The sequence below is a fragment of the Neoarius graeffei genome, chromosome 27, assembly GCF_027579695.1.
Source record: "Neoarius graeffei isolate fNeoGra1 chromosome 27, fNeoGra1.pri, whole genome shotgun sequence".
In the NCBI taxonomy this organism is placed as follows: Eukaryota; Metazoa; Chordata; class Actinopteri; order Siluriformes; family Ariidae; genus Neoarius; species Neoarius graeffei.
In genome coordinates this window covers 50,559,000-50,578,401 of record NC_083595.1, presented here as the reverse complement: position 1 = coordinate 50,578,401, position 19,402 = coordinate 50,559,000, and the positions used below count along the sequence as shown (strand labels likewise).

General features: G+C 44.3%; 1 protein-coding gene across 1 annotated transcript in view; it reads right to left on the bottom strand.

The window, feature by feature from the left end:
* fam189a1 (family with sequence similarity 189 member A1) overlaps nt 1-19,402 on the bottom strand; it is a 364,309-nt gene that overhangs the window by 32,822 nt on the left and 312,085 nt on the right. Inside the window, exons 5-6 of the mRNA XM_060911073.1 lie at nt 18,262-18,369; nt 6,631-6,791 (exon numbers count right to left, since the gene is read on the bottom strand). Coding sequence (XP_060767056.1) covers nt 6,631-6,791; nt 18,262-18,369 — 269 coding nt within the window. The remainder of the gene's footprint in view (nt 1-6,630; nt 6,792-18,261; nt 18,370-19,402) is intronic.

Below are 19,402 nucleotides of genomic sequence, written 5' to 3'. Positions count from 1 at the left end.
TGTGTTTGTGATATTTGAGAGCTCCTCCCCCTCTGACACTGAGGTTTCCTTTACTCGTGTTTTTTTAGTTTGCATATTTCTAATTGTGCAATAAGCAGGTTAATGGAAACACGGTGAGTATTAATGTGGCTCCTTTGCTATATAACAAACTTTTGTTAAAAAAATCTGTTTCTTATTAGTGTATTACTTAATTAATTTATTATTATATTAAGTGGATTCTTGATGTGAAAGCCTCTGTGATTTGCAGCTGGAATGACTGTCACAGCTGCTGTTATAGAAAATTAACCACCATGTTCCGACCAATCAGAATTGAGAATGTGACAGAGCTGTGCTATTAAACCCAGTAAAACTTTTTAGATGATATACCGTCTTTCACGGATGTTACGCTATTCGAAAAGTGAATGAGAATCTGATCAAACAAACGCAGACAATGTTGTGGAATTTTTGTATAATTTTAATACAAATGAATCCTGAGAAAATTAGAAACACTTGATCTTAAACGTTAAACTTTTTTTTTCGTCAGGATATGGCATTGATTGCTGCAGGATCTCATTCTTTTTTTTTTTCTCCAATTCCTCACTTTGTTTTCCTTATTTCGTACTCCTGAGGTATAAAACGCTGTCCTGTTCTTCTCCATGATCTCTCAACGCTTCCAAAAGTCATGTCTGGAACGTGATCTTTAGTTTGGAACACGTATGTTATTTGGTTTATTCTGTATTAACGGCTGAAGGGTGAGTGTGACCCAGGGCCAAGGTGACTCATCAGTGGGTTTTTATGAGGGCGAGAGAATCGATGGAGGATTTACACTGAAATTACAAAACCCACCCACACAGAGAGAGAGAGAGAGAGAGAGAGAGAGCTCCTTTCCCACAGCCTGTTCATGGTGGAAATCTTACGCCTTTATTCTGCCTCGCGTTCTGTATAAAGAGTCCAAATGCAGAACACGGGGTCTGTGTTGTTCCGCCTCTGAGCTGGAGTGACTGGGAGTAACAGAGTCGGAATTGATGTCTGTGTCAAAGGGACAGCCGGCATGGCGGGACAGAGGTGTGACGTTTTGACACTGACATTCTATTTTCCGAGACCAGCGCTAATTCAAAACGTCTCCATCTACAGTGGTGCTTGAAAGTTTGTGAACCCTTTAGAATTTTCTATATTTCTGCATAAATATGACCTAAAACATCATCAGATTTTCACACAAGTCCTAAAAGTAGATAAAGAGAACCCAGTTAAACAAATGAGACAAAAATATTACACTTGGTCATTTATTTATTGAGGAAAATGATCCAATATTACATATCTGTGAGTGGCAAAAGTATGTGAACCCCTAGGATTAGCAGTTCATTTGAAGGTGAAATTAGAGTCAGGTGTTTTCAATCAATGGGATGACAATCAGGTGTGAGTGGGCACCCTGTTTTATTTAAAGAACAGGGATCTATCGAAGTCTGATCTTCACAACACATGTTTGTGGAAGTGTATCATGGCACGAACAAAGGAGATTTCTGAGGACCTCAGAAAAAGTGTTGTTGATGCTCATCAGGCTGGAAAAGGTTACAAAACCATCTCTAAAGAGTTTGGACTCCACCAATCCACAGTCAGACAGATTGTGTACAAATGGAGGAAATACAAGAGCATTGTTACCCTCCCCAGGAGTGGTCGACCAACAAAGATCACTCCAAGAGCAAGGTGTGTAATAGTCAGCGAGGTCACAAAAGACCCCAGGGTAACTTCTAAGCAACTGAAGGCCTCTCTCACATTGGCTAATGTTAAGGTTCATGAGTCCACCATCAGGAGAACACTGAACAACAATGGTGTGCATGGCAGGGTTGCAAGGGGAAAGCCACTGCTCTCCAAAAAGAACATTGCTGCTCATCTGCAGTTTGCAAAAGATCACGTGGACAAGCCAGAAGGTTACTGGAAAAATGTTTTGTGGACGGATGAGACCAAAATAGAACTTTTTGGTTTAAATGAGAAGTGTTATGTTTGGAGAAAGGAAAGCACTGCATTCCAGCATAAGAACCTTATCCCATCTGTGAAACATGGTGGTGGTAGTATCATGGTTTGGGCCTGTTTTGCTGCATCTGGGCCAGGACGGCTTTCCATCATTGATGGAACAATGAATTCTGAATTATACCAGCGAATTCTAAAGGAAAATGTCAGGACATCTGTCCATGAACTGAATCTCAAGAGAAGGTGGGTCATGCAGCAAGACAACGACCCTAAACACACAAGTCGTTCTACCAAAGAATGGTTAAAGAGGGATAAAGTTAATGTTTTGGAATGGCCAAGTCAAAGTCCTGACCTTAATAAATGGAAATGTTGTGGAATTACCTGAAGCGAGCAGTTCATGTGAGGAAACCCACCAACATCCCAGAGTTGAAGCTGTTCTGTACGGAGGAACAGGCTAAAATTCCTCCAAGCTGGTGTGCAGGCATAGGCGGTTTTAAACGGGGGCCAGAGGGGGCCAGTGCCCCTGTAAAATTGCTCCTGGCCCCTGTTGTGGCCCCTGTGCTGAACAGATAATAAGATTTATTAATTTCGACGTGCGCTGGCTCGAAGATCGGAACTGACATGACGGAGTGTTCTACACGGACTCCTTAAAGCGCTACACGCACACTGTTACCTGCAGCAGAAAGACCAGCAGCAGCGTGAATTGTAAACTTCGGACGAGTGATAACAGCTGTCACGTCCGAAGTTTTTTGATTGAAAAGCCATCAGATACAGTAGCGTTGACACTTTTCACTGAGCCATATAAAGAAGTATTTTTTGAGCTCTTTAGACTATGCAAAATAGCTGTGGCACTCCCAGTGAGCTCTGCCTCTTGTGAGCGGAGTTTCTCCACTTTGAAACTGGTGAAGACCTACGGTACCTCCGATCCACCATTAGTGAGGAGCGTCTAAGCAATCTTGGTGTGCTCAGCATTGAATCCAGAAGGTCCAAGGCTTTGAACCTTGATGCATTTGTAGACCGTTTCTCAAGGAGTCACAATCGCAGAATCTTGTTGCTGTAGTGTTTCAGCCTGCTGTGAATGCTATAGGGTGATTCTGAGACCACTGTATGTGAATTTATTTTTTCTTTCTATTTTTCCCCCCTGCTGTACATAAAGAAAGAGTGAGATGATGACAGTGTGATTTAGATAAAGATAGTGATTGTACATTCAAGTCTCATGCTGTGAAAAAGAAAATTCATTCATGCTGTGAATTTAAAAAGTGTCATTGGACAGATAAAAGGTTCATTGTATGCAAAAATAGAAATCTTTTTTTACAAAAAAGAGAAACATGGTTTTAAGATTTATTGAGCACAATTTATTTTATGTTTAGGCTATTGAGACAGAATGTTTATCTCATTGTATTTATGCTCAATGTATTTTGTTTTGGTTTTAAATAAACTAAACAAAACATTTTGAACGCTTAAATATTGCCATGTTTTTTCCTTATGTGCCCCCCTGAAAAAACACTGGCCCCACCTCGGCCCCCCTAGTAATTTTGGTCTAGAACCGCCACTGTGTGCAGGACTGATCAACAGTTACCGCAAACGTTTAGTTGCAGTTATTGCTGCACAAGGGGGTCACACCAAATACTGAAAGCAAAGGTTCACATATTTTTGCCACTCACAGATATGTAATATTGGATCATTTTCCTCAATAAATAAATGACCAAGTATAATAATTTTGTCTCATTTGTTTAACTGGCTTCTCTTTATCAACTTTTAGGACTTGTGTGAAAATCTGATGATGTTTTAGGTCATATTTATGCAGAAATATAGAAAATTCTAAAGGGTTCACAAACTTTCAAGCACCACTGTATGGTGTCGAACATCTGCGCGCCTTTCTGTCTCAAATCACTTCCTCGTTCTCTTCACTTTCTCCTCCAACATATTTCTGATCACACAAACATATTGCTTGCTCGAGTCTCCACTCCCGTCTTCCTCATTAACTCTCTCTCTCTCTGCCCCTCTCTCTCTCTGTCTCTCTCTTTGCTCCCCTCTCTGCCTCTCTGTCTCTCTCTCTCTCTTGCTCTCTCTCTCTCTGTCTGTCTCTCTTGCTCTCTCTCTCTCTCTGTCTGTCTTGCTCTCTGTGTCTGTCTGCCTGTTTCTCTGTCTGTCTCTCTCGTTCTCTCTCTCTGTGTGTCTCTCTCTCTTGTTCTCTATCTCTGCCCTCTCTTTCTCTCTCTCTGCCCGCTGCCCCTCTTTCTCTCTCTGCCCCACTTTCTTTTTCTCTCTCTGCCCCCTCTTTCTCTCTCTCTGCCCCCCTGCCCCCTCTTTCTCTCTCTGCCCCACTTTCTTTTTCTTTCTCTGCCCCCTCTTTCTCTCTCTCTCTGCCCCCTGCCCCCTCTTTCTCTCTTTGCCCCCACTTCTCTCTCTGCCCCTCTTTCTCTCTGCCCCCACTTCTCTCTCTCTGCCCCCTTTCTCTCTCTCTGTCCCCACTTATCTCTCTCTGCCCCCTCTTCTCTCTCTCTGCCCCCACTTCTCTCTCTCTGCCCCCACTTCTCTCTCTCTGTCCCCTCTTCTCTCTCTGCCCCCACTTCTCTCTCTCTGCCCCCACTTCTCTCTCTCTGCCCCCACTTCTCTCTCTCTGCCCCCTCTTCTCTCTCTCTGCCCCCTCTTCTCTCTCTCTGCCCCCTCTTCTCTCTCTCTGCCCCCTCTTCTCTCTCTCTGCCCCCTCTTCTCACTCTCTGCCCCCTCTTCTCACTCTCTGCCCCCACTTCTCTCTCTCTGCCCCCTCTTCTCTCCCTCTGCCCCCACTTCTCTCCCTCTGCCCCCTTTCTCTTTGCCCCCTCTTTCTCTCTCTGCCCCACTTCTCTCCCTCTGCCCCCACTTCTCTCCCTCTGCCCCCTTTCTCTCCCTCTGCCCCCACTTCTCTCCCTCTGCCCCCACTTCTCTCCCTCTGCCCCTTTCTCTCTCTCTGCCCCCTTTCTCTCTCTCTGCCCCCTTTCTCTCTCTCTGCCCCTACTTCTCTCTCTCTCTGCCCCCACTTCTCTCTCTCTGCCCCCACTTCTCTCCCTCTGCCCCCACTTCTCTCCCTCTGCCCCCACTTCTCTCCCTCTGCCCCTTTCTCTCTCTCTGCCCCCTTTCTCTCTCTCTGCCCCTACTTCTCTCTCTCTCTCTGCCCCCACTTCTCTCTCTCTGCCCCTTTCTCTCTCTCTGCCCCTCTTCTCTCCCTCTGCCCCCACTTCTCTCTCTCTGCCCCTCTTCTCTCCCTCTGCCCCCACTTCTCTCTCTGCCCCCTCTTTCTCTCTTTGCCCCCTTTCTCTCTCTGCCCCCCTTTCTCTCTCTGCCCCACTTCTCTCCCTCTGCCCCCTCTTTCTCTCTCTCTGCCCCCTTTTTCTCTCTCTCTGCCCCTTTCTCTCTCTCTCTGCCCCTCTTTCTCTTTCTCTCTCTGCCCCTCATTCTCTCTTTGCCCCCTCTTCTTTCTCTGCCCCACTTCTCTCCCTCTGACCCCCCTCTCTCTGCCCCTCTTTTTCTTTCTGCCCCTACTTCTCACTCTGCCCCCTTTCTCTCACTCTGCCCCACTCTCTTTCTCTCTCTCTGCCCCCACTTCTCTCTCTCTGCCCCCACTTCTCTCTCTCTGCCCCTCTTTCTCTCTCTCTGCCCCTCTTTCTCTCTCTCTGCCCCCACTTCTCTCTCTCTGCCCCCTCTTTCTCTCTCTGCCCCCTCTTTCTCTCTCTGCCCCTCTTTCTCTCTCTCTCTGCCCCTCTTTCTCTCTCTCTCTGCCCCACTCTCTTTCTCTCTCTCTGCCCCACTTTCTTTCTCTTTCTCTCTCTCTCCCCCCCTTCTCTCTTTCTGCCCCTTCTCTCTCTCTCTCTCTCTCTCTCTCCCCCTTCTCTCTCTCTGCCCCCTTCTCTCTCTCTCTCTCTCTCTCTCTCTCTCTCCTTCTGTTTCCATTTGCGAGCACAAAATTATTACATTTTCCACATCAGGTAAGTGCAGAGTTCCAGAAACTTCTGCTTTGGTTCAGGTTTAAAGTCTCTGTAAGTAACGCCGGCCATAATTCAAATCACAACTTTATCCTGTATTAATGCACTCGTTCTAATGTTATCGTTTCTGTAGTAACAGCTCATTCACAGGGACTTTTATAATGTACACTCCATATAAAAGTATTAAAAACATCATGTAAAAAACCCATTTGATTTGATTTGTAGTTTTCTGTACATTAACACCAGGAGTCTCCAGTGTCAGCGTTCTGAAACAGTCGAAGGTGAAGCTGGAACATTACATTTCCCGACATCTTCAGAACAGAGGAGTGTACGGTTTGCTGTTTCTTGATCACATGACGAGCTGCATTTTTTTCCATGCACATTCCACAATGTTAAATGCAACTGTACATAGTTTAAAAATATGACGCGTCATTAATTAATAAATGAAACCACTGGCAAATCGCTGTGGTATTAAAGGAATAGAACACTTCAGGATGTGTGATGAAATTATAGAAACATAATCAACATTGAGGTGGTAATAGACTGACCCCGAGTGCATTTGAAAGAGAAAATATTGATATTTGTTTGAGGGAAAGTTTCTAATCATTGCATATAAAGGTTTATTGTAAACGATCCTCTGTGCACATTATATTGAAGGTGCCAATAATTCTTGAGTAGACTGTATAGTGTGTGTGTGTGTTTCGTGGTGCGATGGTACCTCTGTCCCTCCAGCACGGGGGTACAGGTGTACTCGGGAGGGTAGTACGGCGGAGGGGGGATGGGCGGGATGAACTCGTCGAAGTCCAGCGTCTGGTGAAGGATGGTGCCGTGAGGCGTCATGCAGTCAGTGCTCAGAGCCCGCGCCCTGTGAGGCATGAACTGGAACCATACAGAAACACAGACATTTTTTTTTCACAGAAAAATTACACGTAGCAATATGGACTCAAGATAACATCAGCTTTGAACTTTATCCACAAAAACAGAGCAACAATTTTGGTCTCTTTTAACCACAATGGAAAAAATTACACCCAAAAACAGATGTCCATGTTCTGTGGACGTCACACTCCACACTCGTGCTGAATGGCTCACACTCGGGAATGAAAAAGAATTTGCAGTTTTTCATGAGTTTTCCTTTTTTATTTGTTTCTGATGTTATAATATTATAATTTTATTATGGAAGTTGTACACAGTGTTGTATTATACAGGCACGAGTGTTTTACTGAGAAATACAACACTCGTATTTTTCATCCAAGCACCATCTGGGATATAAATCTCTATCTGTCGCTCCTGAGGAAATCGATGAGTTTGTTGTTTTGATAAATTTGGGTACTTTTTGTTTGTGAATGTGTCGATATAATAAAAAGAAAATCACACGTCGGCTTGAAGATATGAAGTTTATCTTCTCGTGTTGAAAAACTCATGGCGTATCTGAGTGACGTATTTAAATAATATAGCCTGGCTTTTTTTCATGGTCTATCAGATATATTCCATTCAGCGAGCATAATATTGATCGAGTCGAAGACAAGTAGCTGAATGGAATATATATCTGATAGACCACGAAACAAGCCAGCCGATATTATTATTATTTTTATTATTATTATAGGGCGGCACGGTGGTGTAGTGGTTAGCGCTGTCGCCTCACAGCAAGAAGGTCCTGGGTTCGAGCCCCGTGGCCGGCGAGGGCCTTTCTGTGCGGAGTTTGCATGTTCTCCCCGTGTCCGCGTGGGTTTCCTCCGGGTGCTCCGGTTTCCCCCACAGTCCAAAGACATGCAGGTTAGGTTAACTGGTGACTCTAAATTGAGCGTAGGTGTGAATGTGAGTGTGAATGGTTGTCTGTGTCTATGTGTCAGCCCTGTGATGACCTGGCGACTTGTCCAGGGTGTACCCCGCCTTTCGCCCGTAGTCAGCTGGGATAGGCTCCAGCTTGCCTGCGACCCTGTAGAAGGATAAAGCGGCTACAGATAATGAGATGAGATGAGATTATTATTATACATACACATTCATTTCGGGTGTTCAACGTGTCTTTGGCCCCGGTCACACCGCCCGAACTTTGCTGGAGCGGTGAAAAAAATTCATCACCGCTCGTAACCGTTCACCACCGTTTAACAAAAGTTGGCCCCCGTTAAAGCAACGCCGTATACGCTCGGCCACCGCTGATGTTTCTTGAGGGGCCCTCCTACCGCTCCAAAAGTTTTGAGCTGCACAAAATATTGCGAGCGGTGAGGAGGGGGCAATTTTCCGCCCCGGCAAAGTTCACCCCCGCTCCACCAACGCCCAGTCAAAGTTTGGCACCGCTAGACGCAAGTTTGTGGACACTTGGGTCCGCTAGGCCAATGCAGAAATCTTGAACGCTGGACCACCGCTGCTTCGCCAGCGTTGCACAAACTTTGGTGGAGCGGTTGTAAGCGTTTTACGAGCGGACACGGGGTTGCTGGAACGGTGTCGGGCGTTGAAGCAGCTATCCATGGCGGCGATGAACTTTGGTTTGGCGTTGGTATAGAGGTGTCGGAGCGGGACCAGAATTTGGCTATAAATACGGGCAGGGGCGCAGATACGTTTTTTGAACTGGGGGGGACAAAAAAACTGGGGGGGACAAAGCTGCCAGCAAACCAACCCCAACCCCGATATGCCTGTCAAGCTTGTTGTGGGTTACCATAGCAACCAAGCTCGAGCTCGCAACCTGTGCAGTCTGCGCAGCTCAACCAACCGAATATCAGTCTTTGTTTTGTTTTATGTGAGTTGTTGCAACTATGTATGTACTGCTGTGCACCTCAATAAACCGAATGGTAATTAGTCTTTTGATTTTTCCGTGAGGCTTGCCTTATGCAAAGAAAGACAGCATCGACGTTTTTTCCTCCCTATAAGTGGGGGGGACCGAACGAAGTGAATTTAAATCTGGGTGGGACGAATCCCCCCCGTCCCCCCCTCTATCTGCGCCCGTGAATACGGGGAGAAATGGACCAGGAGCTCATTTGGAATCGAGCTGCCGTTGAGTTCAGACCTCATGTATATCGAATTTGCTCAAAGTTACAGTAAAACTGTATCACCATGGATGCTGAGAGACTTGCTATGATTGGTGCTAAACCAACTTTATACCCCCGCCGAGCCAAAGCCCGCATGCGCAGAACGCCGCTATACCAACGCTCGCTACCGCTCGCTACCGCTAAAGCAACGCCGGCTTCAGCGGTGCACCGCTAAGCCAACGCCCGTGTTTTCGATTTTTTTTCCCATTTTGTGCACGGTGACGAGCGTTGTCGAAATTCGGCCCCCCCTCCCTACCGTTCAAGGAACGCTCCAGCAAAGTTCGGGCGGTGTGACCGGGGCCTTTCTCTTTCAAAATTCTCTCAAAATCTTCCGTATTTAACGACGCAAACCTGGCGTCCATGTTTGTTTACAAATTGTCCCAGTCGCTCGCTAGCACTGAAGTTTTATGTCTCTGATGTGTGATGTCATGTTGTCTTGACAACCATGCAATAACGTAAACCATATTCAACGCTCATTCTCCATTGGGTAGAGTGATGTAATACACATAGGATAAGCGATACGCTAACTATATTGCATGTCATCAAACCAAATGAACACAACCTGCTAGAAGGGAATAGAACACATTTTTATTCCATTGAAAACGCGTCCTGTATGTATAATAATTCCTGATATTTCATGCCGATGATGTCACTCCCAGTGTTTTCCTGCTGACTAAATGCGTGTTGTCAAAATGGTGAACTGGTTCAAAATTAAAATTAAAGAACGTTACACGGTTACACGAAGATATGAAGTTTATCTTTTCATGTTGAAAAATATACATTCACCACTCGAAAATAAACTTCATATCTTCATGTAACCGTGCAATATCCTCTATTTATGATAAAAAAAGCTTTAGTTGTGCCGACCATTTTATCTCTGTACGAATGTTATTGTGGAAACGTGTGAACTGTTTGCCAAGCAGGGGGCTCACACTCCCCCATTTCCAGAGATGCCTACCCCAAATTTTGAATTTCAGTATTCTTGAAAACATTTTTCAGTATTTTGGAATGACTTTCAGTAACATTAATTTATGCACATTTCCATTATAAAGAGGTATATATACAAATATGTTTAACATTTAAATTATTAAAAAGAACTGTTTTGTGTGAATTGAATAAACAAAACGCGAGCAGCCATCTCAACTGAATTTCCACTCAACAAATTTCTAGAGCATACAATATATCACATTTTTCTAAATACAATAGTGTTCCCTGTTTGCAGACATTACGGTTGACTACCAATCATTGGTATTGAATGTAACTCCTCAAAAGTATTATATTATATTGCCTGGCAAAATGTTCTACCTGTTAACGGATTCTAATAAAATTAAAAAATAATTTCTTATTTCATGCCAAAGAGAGTCCGACATTGTTATCTTAATGTCCCAATATATAAATACTTCAGTATAATGCTTCAAAAGAGACACTGAATAAAATGACATTTATAATTGTATTTAAAACAGTGGAATGATCAATTTTTTGCCACAATCCCAACAGCACTAATCATAAAATTCTGTTTTTGATCATACTACATGTACATTTGCACTTGCAACACTGAAAAGACTTTGAATTAAAGAAGTCCAGCCAGTGTTTGATATTTCAGTGAATAAAAATCAGACATGTAAAAAGAAACTGAATAAGTTTAACTCACATTTCATGGCACTAATTGGCAAGTTCAACTCCAAGCACAGGTCAACCATCACCGCTTCAGCAAGTGTCACGTTCCGTGTCTTTTCATCCACAGATTTCGTAAAAAACTGCTGGATACCCCCAGATTTACTTTCCGCCTGACTCGCCATTTCAGCATACTCCATATGTTTTTTTTTTTTTTGTAGTTGACATGCCGTGTGCAGTCATCGCGACCACCATGAGTGATGTTAATGTCAGTTCTACACAGTTTGCAGTGCACGTATCCATTGCCCTTTTGACTGGGTGTAATGCACGGCCATTCTACCGTATCGAAAATAGCGCGAACAAATGTGCGGAATCTGTGCATGTCACACACAGCATATGTGGTTGTTGTAAAAATAAATAGCCGTGAATCGCGCATGGATTGAAAAAGTCGCTTGGACATTTAAAAATAATTCACTGGAATTTTTTAAGACTTTATAATAATTCCGTACAGAATAACACTGTTTGCCGTAACATCGTATTTACGTAACTTTTCCGTACAAAATACGGCCAATCCGTACTAGTAGGCATCTCTGCATTTCCCATCACTCTGCTCATCAGCAGCTAAACACAGAGTCACGAAACTCTACACACAGAAACCCTACAGTGTCCAGACTAATCTTATAACACACTGGGAGTGATAAAATCATTCGTTTGTACTTTTATCCTGATTGAAAATGTACGATAAGTCAATTTCTCTGTATTGAATCTGAAAGTACAAAATAACTTCCATGCAAACTATCGGAAGCCACAATGAAATGACATGAGTGGACAAATGTGCTGCTGCCCAGTCCCATGTTTTGGTTGAACGGAAACCTAATCTATGGCTAAAAAGCTGGATAGCGAATCTAATGTAATAACATTTTGGCGAGATTGGTACCGGTAGCTAATTACTGTACTTTCATAATGTAGCACAACAGGTTAGCGTCATCGTTTTGCTCCACTGGATTCAAATTCACGATCTCCCAAAAATTGAGGAGCTCAAAAGCCCTTAAAAGTTTTGTTGTATAACGGTTGTCATAAGGGTTATGTTATGTCGGTTTAAAGAGTTATGATAGGTTTATGCATGCACATGGTTTAAACTGTAGTGTTTGTGCAGTGAGTGTGTTTGGTGATTTCTTTGTATTGCCACCTTGCACCATGAGACGAGACTAATCCCCCTTCTGCTCCAGTGATCCGTACAGCAACCACAGGCATGCTAATATCTCACACACACACACAGCCATTCATCTCGTTCTCCTGATTTACAGCAGTGGCCATAAACCCACATATTATTTATATGCAATATTAAAACTTTATATCCTCGTCAGTTTATTTCCTCACACATAAAAATAAGACTTAAAGACCTCTTAAAAATTGGGGTCACAGAGAAATCTGTGCTCCTTGGCCATCTATTATTCCTGCTTTCCATCCAGCAAGTGTCCATTCGAGTCCCTTAGATTAGACCAAATCTTACTTTGGTTCCATTTTCAAATGACAAGATCACGAGAGTCAGCGTGTCTGTAGGTTTCAGGAAGTTCGCTATTCAGCTTACTACTTAGTTAGCAAACATGCTAGTTATTATATCTCGTCAAGATATTTACTGTTTAAATCACCATATACTAACATCAATATGTCAATTCTCACAGACACTTCTGCACACTTGGTTGCTGTATTTTCACACTGGTTTATTCTTCCCGGAACAACTCAATACATTTGTACATAGGAGAGCATCCCCTACTGGTATGGTGCGACCAGCATAAATTGCCAATACATCACAACTCCTCCCCTCTTATTCAGTCAGGCCATCTGCTATTTCCAAAACTGTGAATACCGGTAAACAGGTATTGAGAGATGACAACATGTAATTCGGTGTGTTAAATTCAAAAATCTGTAACAAACAGTACAGTGGGAATTCTCTCTTTTTAAACAATATCCTAACTAAGGTTGGGGGTAGACTGCCCCATCACCTTGAGTGTGCCGAGGGATTATTGTGCCCTTTCTTGAGAAAGCACTCTCTAACTGAACAGTCCAAACAATTATTTAGCAAGCTGTTTACAGGTTCAGTCTATCTGGTGGTTTACAGATCCGTCTTGGATATCTATCAAATGTCTGTCGTGGGGTTGCGGTGTCAGTGTGTGTGGCGTCTGACTGACCCGGAGGCAGCGAGCTTGTTACAGGGACAGGGAGGGGTGTCTCTTGCATATCACCTGTGTCAGTCGTCACTGTCGGACTGACAGTGGTGGATGTTGGTTGTGGGTCAGCTGTAGACTGTACAATGCTGGGGTGGCAAGCCATCATCTGGTCTGCATGCCGTTTCCACTGCTGTTTCGATCCAACTTCGACCTCGTACGACATCGGTCCTGCTTGAGATGTAACTGTTCCAGTCATCCACTTTCCCTCCCCCTTCTGGTAGTCCTGAACCAGAACCGGATCACCAACACTGAATGTTCTGGCTTTTGCATGTGTGTCCCGGTAGTATTGTTGGGCCTCCTGCGCTTGATCCACCACTGCTGCCACACTCGGTTTCAATAGATCAAGATGAGTGTGAAGCTTGCGATGGAGGAATAGCATGGCGGGCGTCTCTTTAGTAGTGACATGGGGAGTGTTTCTGTATTGCAGTAGGAAGGCATCAAGTTGTCGTTGGATAGAAGCTGTTCCTCTAGATGACTTTAGGGAGTGTTTAAATGTCTGTACAAAATGCTCTGCCAAGCCGTTCATCGCGGGGTGAAAAGGAGCTGAGCGTTTGTGCTTAATGCCATTCGATGTTAAAAAGTTGGCAAACTCCTCCAATGTGAATTGAGGCCCGCTGTCACTAACGAGGACCTCTGGTATTCCATAATGACTGAAAAGACATCTGAGGACTTCAATAGTTTTTGCAGATGATGTTGAGTCCATCAAGATGACTTCAGGCCACTTGGAGTGGGCGTCAACGATTACAAAAAACATGCGGCCCTCAAAAGGTCTGGCAAAATCAATGTGAATTCGCTGCCACGGAGCTGTGGGCCAGGGCCATGGGTGCAGCGGTGTGAGGCCAGGGTTCTTTTGACATCTTTGACAAGAGATGCAAGCCCTGCATCTCTCCTCGACCTGCACATCTAGGCCTGGCCACCACACATAGCTTCTCGCCACAGCTTTCATCTTGACCACACCAGGGTGTCCTACATGTAGTTCCTCTAGGACATGCTGGCGTAACCTGGGTGGAACAATTACTCGATTTCCCCACATTAAACAACCCGGAAGTACTGAGAGTTCGTCTTTTCGTGTGAGATACGGTGCCAGGCTATCATCAGAGTCCTTGGCTGATGGAAAGTGACCGGTTGACACCATCTCACCATGGAAACGTCTGACTCCAAATATGATTCCTAGCGCTTCTCACTCAATCTGAGCATAATTTTGCTCTGCCTTACTAAGCGTCCGAAAAGCGAAGGCTATGGGTCACTCTTCACCATTGGGCAGTCAGTGGGAGATGACTGCTCCAATGCTGTAGGGTGAGGCATCGCAGGCAAGTATAACTGGAAGCCTCGGATTATAGTGTGTCAGAACACTTTTACTGGATAACTGCTCTTTTGCTTTGTGGAAAGCCTCATCACATTTCCTGGACCATTCCCACTTAACACCCTTGTGTAGCAAAGCATTTAATGGGTGGAGAAGCGTTGACAAGTTCGGAACAAAGCATGCATAGTAGTCAATGAGTCCTAGGAAAGAGCGTAATTGACTTGTGTCGGTTGGCACAGGAGCGTCCACTATAGCTTGGATCTTGTCAGGGGACTTGTGGAGTCCTGCTAAATCAATTATGTGACCTAAGTACTCAAGTGAGCTCCTGAAAAATGCACACTTCTCCTTCTGGACTCGGAGACCGAATTTTTCAAGACGACTCAGTACTGCTTTTAGATTTCTCAGGTGGTGTACATCATCCCAGCCCGTGACGAGGATGTCATCAAGAAAACAGTGGACATTAGGAAGTCCTTGTAGCACTTGATCCATTATTCTCTGAAAAATGGAGGGAGCGGACGTAATTCCAAATGGTAAGCGGTTGTAGCCAAACATGCCCTTGTGGGTGGTGATTGTGAGATATTTTCTTGAGTCTGTACTAACTGGTACCTGGAGGAAGGCCTGCAAAAGGTCCAGTTTGCTGAAACGGTGTCCACCAGACAAAGATGCAAACAGATCCTCAATACGAGGTATCGGATAGTGTTCAACACACAGAGCAGGATTTACAGTAACTTTAAAGTCTCCGCATATTCTCAAGCCACCATTCTTCTTAATTACAGGCACTATGGGGGTTGCCCAGTCACTGAACTGAACTGGGGAGATCACTCCCTGCTGAAATAGGCACTCTATCTCAGCTTCCACCTTCGGTCTTAATGCATACGGCACTACACGTGCTTGACAGAACTTTGGCTGCTGACCTGGCTTCAGGGTCAGCAAGGCTTCAAACCCCTTCAGCGTTCCCAATTCCTTACTAAATACTTCAGCATGACGATTTAGGACATTTTCAAGAGTCTCACTAGCCTTGTGCCCAGTTCTCACTGTCTTGATTTCACGCCAGTCTAACTTGATGTTTCTTAGCCATTCACGGCCAAAGAGTGGAGGTGACTTCCCTTTCACAACATATAAGGGCAATCTCGCTTTCTGTTTGTTGAATTTCACCCATACTTTAAACATTCCCTCTGGTTGCAGTAATTCTCTTGTGTAGGTTTTCAGAACGATATCAGTCTTGCGTAAATGCATATGTGCAAATTTGGCTTCATATAACTCACTTGAAATCAAGGATACTGTTGCCCCAGTGTCCAGCTCCATATCAATCGCCTGACCTTCAATCCTTGGCTTAATCATTATCATGGACGATGCTGCATTTACTCTTTTAACCACCTTCGCTGGCTCTGTGTCCCTAATTAGTGTTGACACCATATGCAGAGTCATATCAGAGTCCGAGTCTGATGCAGACTCCTTCTCGCTATCCGAAGAGTTGGGCTCAACTTTGTGAATTTTTCCTTTAGTTGTACCATGGTATTTCTTTGGTTTAATTTTAATGTCCTGCTTTGGTTTTGTATACTTTTGGTCACTCTTTTTGCTTCTGCAAATATGAGCTATGTGGCCTTTCTTGTTGCAGTTGTGGCACTGCTGTTCTCTAAAGTAACAGTCACGTTCATTGTGATTTGCCTTGCCACAACGAAAACATTTGTCGCCCCCCTGTGGTGATGAAAATGACACAGCATGCACTTTCAGGGAACTTTTTAAGTGCTGCGATTCTCTCGTTACTGCTTCCATTGACAATGCGTGTCTACGGCTCGTTGAAATGTGAGCGCTTCCTCAGTTAATAGTTTCCTTTGAATATTTTCATTGTTCAGTCCGCACACGAGTCTGTCACGCAGGGCATCTTGCAAATGTGTGCCAAAATCACAGTGCTCCGATAACTTCTTCAAAATGGCCACATACTGTGCTACACTCTCCCCCTCTTTCTGATTGCGTTTGTGAAAACGGAATCTCTCTGCAATGATAATGGGCTTTGAAGAAAAATGGGCGTTCAGTGCATCCACCAGGTCCTTGTACGTTTTACTCCCTGGTTTATCTGGAGCCAGCAAGCTACGCAGCAGGCCATAAGTAGTAGCCTCCATAACACTCAAAAATACTGCTACTTGTTTTGCGGGGGGAACATCATTGGCCTCAACAAAATGCTCAAACCTTTCGACATACGTCAACCATTGCTCCGACGATTCGTCGTAGGCATCTATGTGTCCAAGAAGCACGGCCATTTTCGCATTCGTTGCCTCCTGTCGAACTTCATCCGGGGCCTCTATCGCTGCTCTCTCTTTGTCATCTGACAGCATCAGTGGGTTGCCTTACTACTCGTCGCCAAATTATTATATCTCGTCAAGATATTTACTGTTTAAATCACCATATACTAACATCAATATGTCAGTTCTCACAGACACTTCTGCACACTTGGTTGCTGTATTTTCAGACTGGTTTATTCTTCCTGGAACAACTCAATACATTTGTACATAGGAGAGCATCCCCTACTGGTGTGGTGCGACCAGCATAAATTGCCAATACATCACACTAATTAGCACACAATCTATTTAACTGGCTAATTAGAAAGGGAATATGGATATTACTCCAGAGAATCAGACTTATTGCATTGTGCTTGTTGATTAGATGTGTTCGTCAATACATTTCCTCTTGTGCTGTAAGAAGTGGCTGCTTTCAAGTTTGAAAGTTTATGAAAAGAATTTTAATTTTGAACCGGTTCACCATTTCGACAACACACGTCTCGTCAGTGGGAAAACACTGGAAGTGACATCACTGGAGTGAAATATCAGGAATTATTATACATACAGGACACTTTTTCAATGGAATAAAAATGTGTTCTATTCCCTTCTAGCGGGTTTCATTCTTTGGTTTGATAGCATGCAATATTGTTAGCATATTGCTTATCCTATGTGTATTACATCACTCTACCCAATGGAGAATGAGCGTTGAATATGGTTTACGATATTGCACGGTTGTCAAGACAACATGACGTCACATGTCGGAGACGTAAAACTTCCATGCTAGCGAGCGACTTGGACAATTTGTAAACAAAGATGGCCGCCAGGTTTGCTTCGTTAAATACAGAAGATTTTGAGATAATTTTGAAAGAGAAAGATGCATTGAACACCCGAAAGGAATGCAGTATAATAATAATAATAATAATAATATTGGCGGCACAGTGATGTAGTGGTTAGCGCTGTCACCTCACAGCAAGAAGGTCCGGGTTCGAGCCCCGTGGCCAGCGAGGGCCTTTCTGTGCGGAGTTTGCATGTTCTCCCCGTGGGTTTCCTCCGGTTTCCCCCACAGTCCAAAGACATGCAGGTTAGGTTAACTGGTGACTCTAAATTGAGCGTAGGTGTGAATGTGAGTGTGAATGGTTGTCTGTGTCTATGTGTCAGCCCTGTGATGACCTGGCGACTTGTCCAGGGTGTACCCCGCCTTTCGCCCGTAGTCAGCTGGGATAGGATCCAGCTCGCCTGCGACCCTGTAGAACAGGATACAGCGGCTAGAGATGATGAGATGAGATATATAAATGTTTAATTACTTATTCATGTAAGAGGTGTGGCGAGTTAGCAACAGGTTAATATCGGACTAATTTTTATATATCAGATTTATTCTCGTTTCTAATGCAATGCAGCATCATTTTTGAAGAAGAAAAAACAACTTCTAAATACTTCTCGTGAAATTACGTCTAAATAAAAAGTAAAAAGTAACTCCACCCCGATATCCACCTTTCATTTTAACCCCCACCCCCTCAAAGTCACGTGACAATTTGACAGTGCAGGATGGTAAACTGGAACAAACCAATGGTTTGAGAAAATACAAGAGTCTTCACTCTTCACTTGATCATTTCCTTGGTTACAAAAACAACAGTGGAACCGAACCAATAGTTATGTAAATCCGCGTATGAGAGAAAGCAGTACCGTATGAGAACACTCTGAACGCTTGAATCTGTGCTCGCTGTAAATGATCTGCTCTTGGATACGATTCGCTCTGATGGGCCCGTGTTGTTTTTCCACTCGTATTTATTATAACTGGCACACTTTATCCCTCTTAACTGCTCCATCTATTCCACATGATACAATGGGACAGGCTGAAGGGCAGGACTGTGACGTGCACGCACACGCACACACACTTACCATCTGCAGTATATCAGTGGAGACCATCTGCATGCAGCACATGGCCGTGGCAAGAGCACACACGATGGTGGAGATGACATTTAATGCACATACACTAAACAACAGCTCCTGCAGAGAGAGAGAGAGAGAGAGAGAAGGCAAGGGGTAATAATAAGACATCTGAAGAATGGTGCTGTATCTGAAGTCAAAATGATAGAAAACAAACAAATCAGTGATTTTTGTCCAGGTTTCTGCTCACTATAAACACTTCTGATTGCTATCGTTAGCCTCTTGGGTATTGACTTAGCAAGGTGGCTAAATTGTGTTAACTAGGAACTTTGTAAACTGCCATGATGACTATGATGCCATGGCTGAAAGGTTTGAGAAGCAGCTTTGGGACCATAAAGGTTGCTGGTTCAATTCCCTGAACCAGCAGGACTGCCTGAAGTACCCTTGAGTAAGGCACCTAACCCCCAACTGCTCTGGCAAGTGTGATGGTGGCAAGACCTTGTGTCTGATTAGCCAAAGAAAAACTGATGATGTGATTATCAGTTTGGGTGGTGCCTGGCCATAACTTAAAAAAAAACAACCCTAATGATGACTAGTATGATTGATTGTTGTTTATTAGCTCATCTGGCTGACAGGTGATGAGTTTATCCCATCACATCTTGTCCGTCATCCACATTTCACAAAAATCTCATCTCATTATCTCTAGCCGCTTTATCCTGTTCTACAGGGTCGTAGGCAAGCTGGAGCCTATCCCAGCTGACTACGGGCGAAAGGCGGGGTACACCCTGGACAAGTCGCCAGGTCATCACAGGGCTGACACATAGACACAGACAACCATTCACACTCACATTCACACCTACGCTCAATTTAGAGTCACCAGTTAACCTAACCTGCATGTCTTTGGACTGTGGGGGAAACCGGAGCACCCGGAGGAAACCCACGCGGACACGGGGAGAACATGCAAACTCCACACAGAAAGGCCCTCGCCGGCCCCGGGGCTCGAACCCAGGACCTTCTTGCTGTGAGGCGACAGCGCTAACCACTACACCACCGTGCCGCCCTTTCACAAAAATCACTTCTGGGATTAAGATCTGGGGAGTTTCCTGGCCTTCTTCACAGCAATTGAACCTCTCTCCTTGAAGTTCTTGATGAT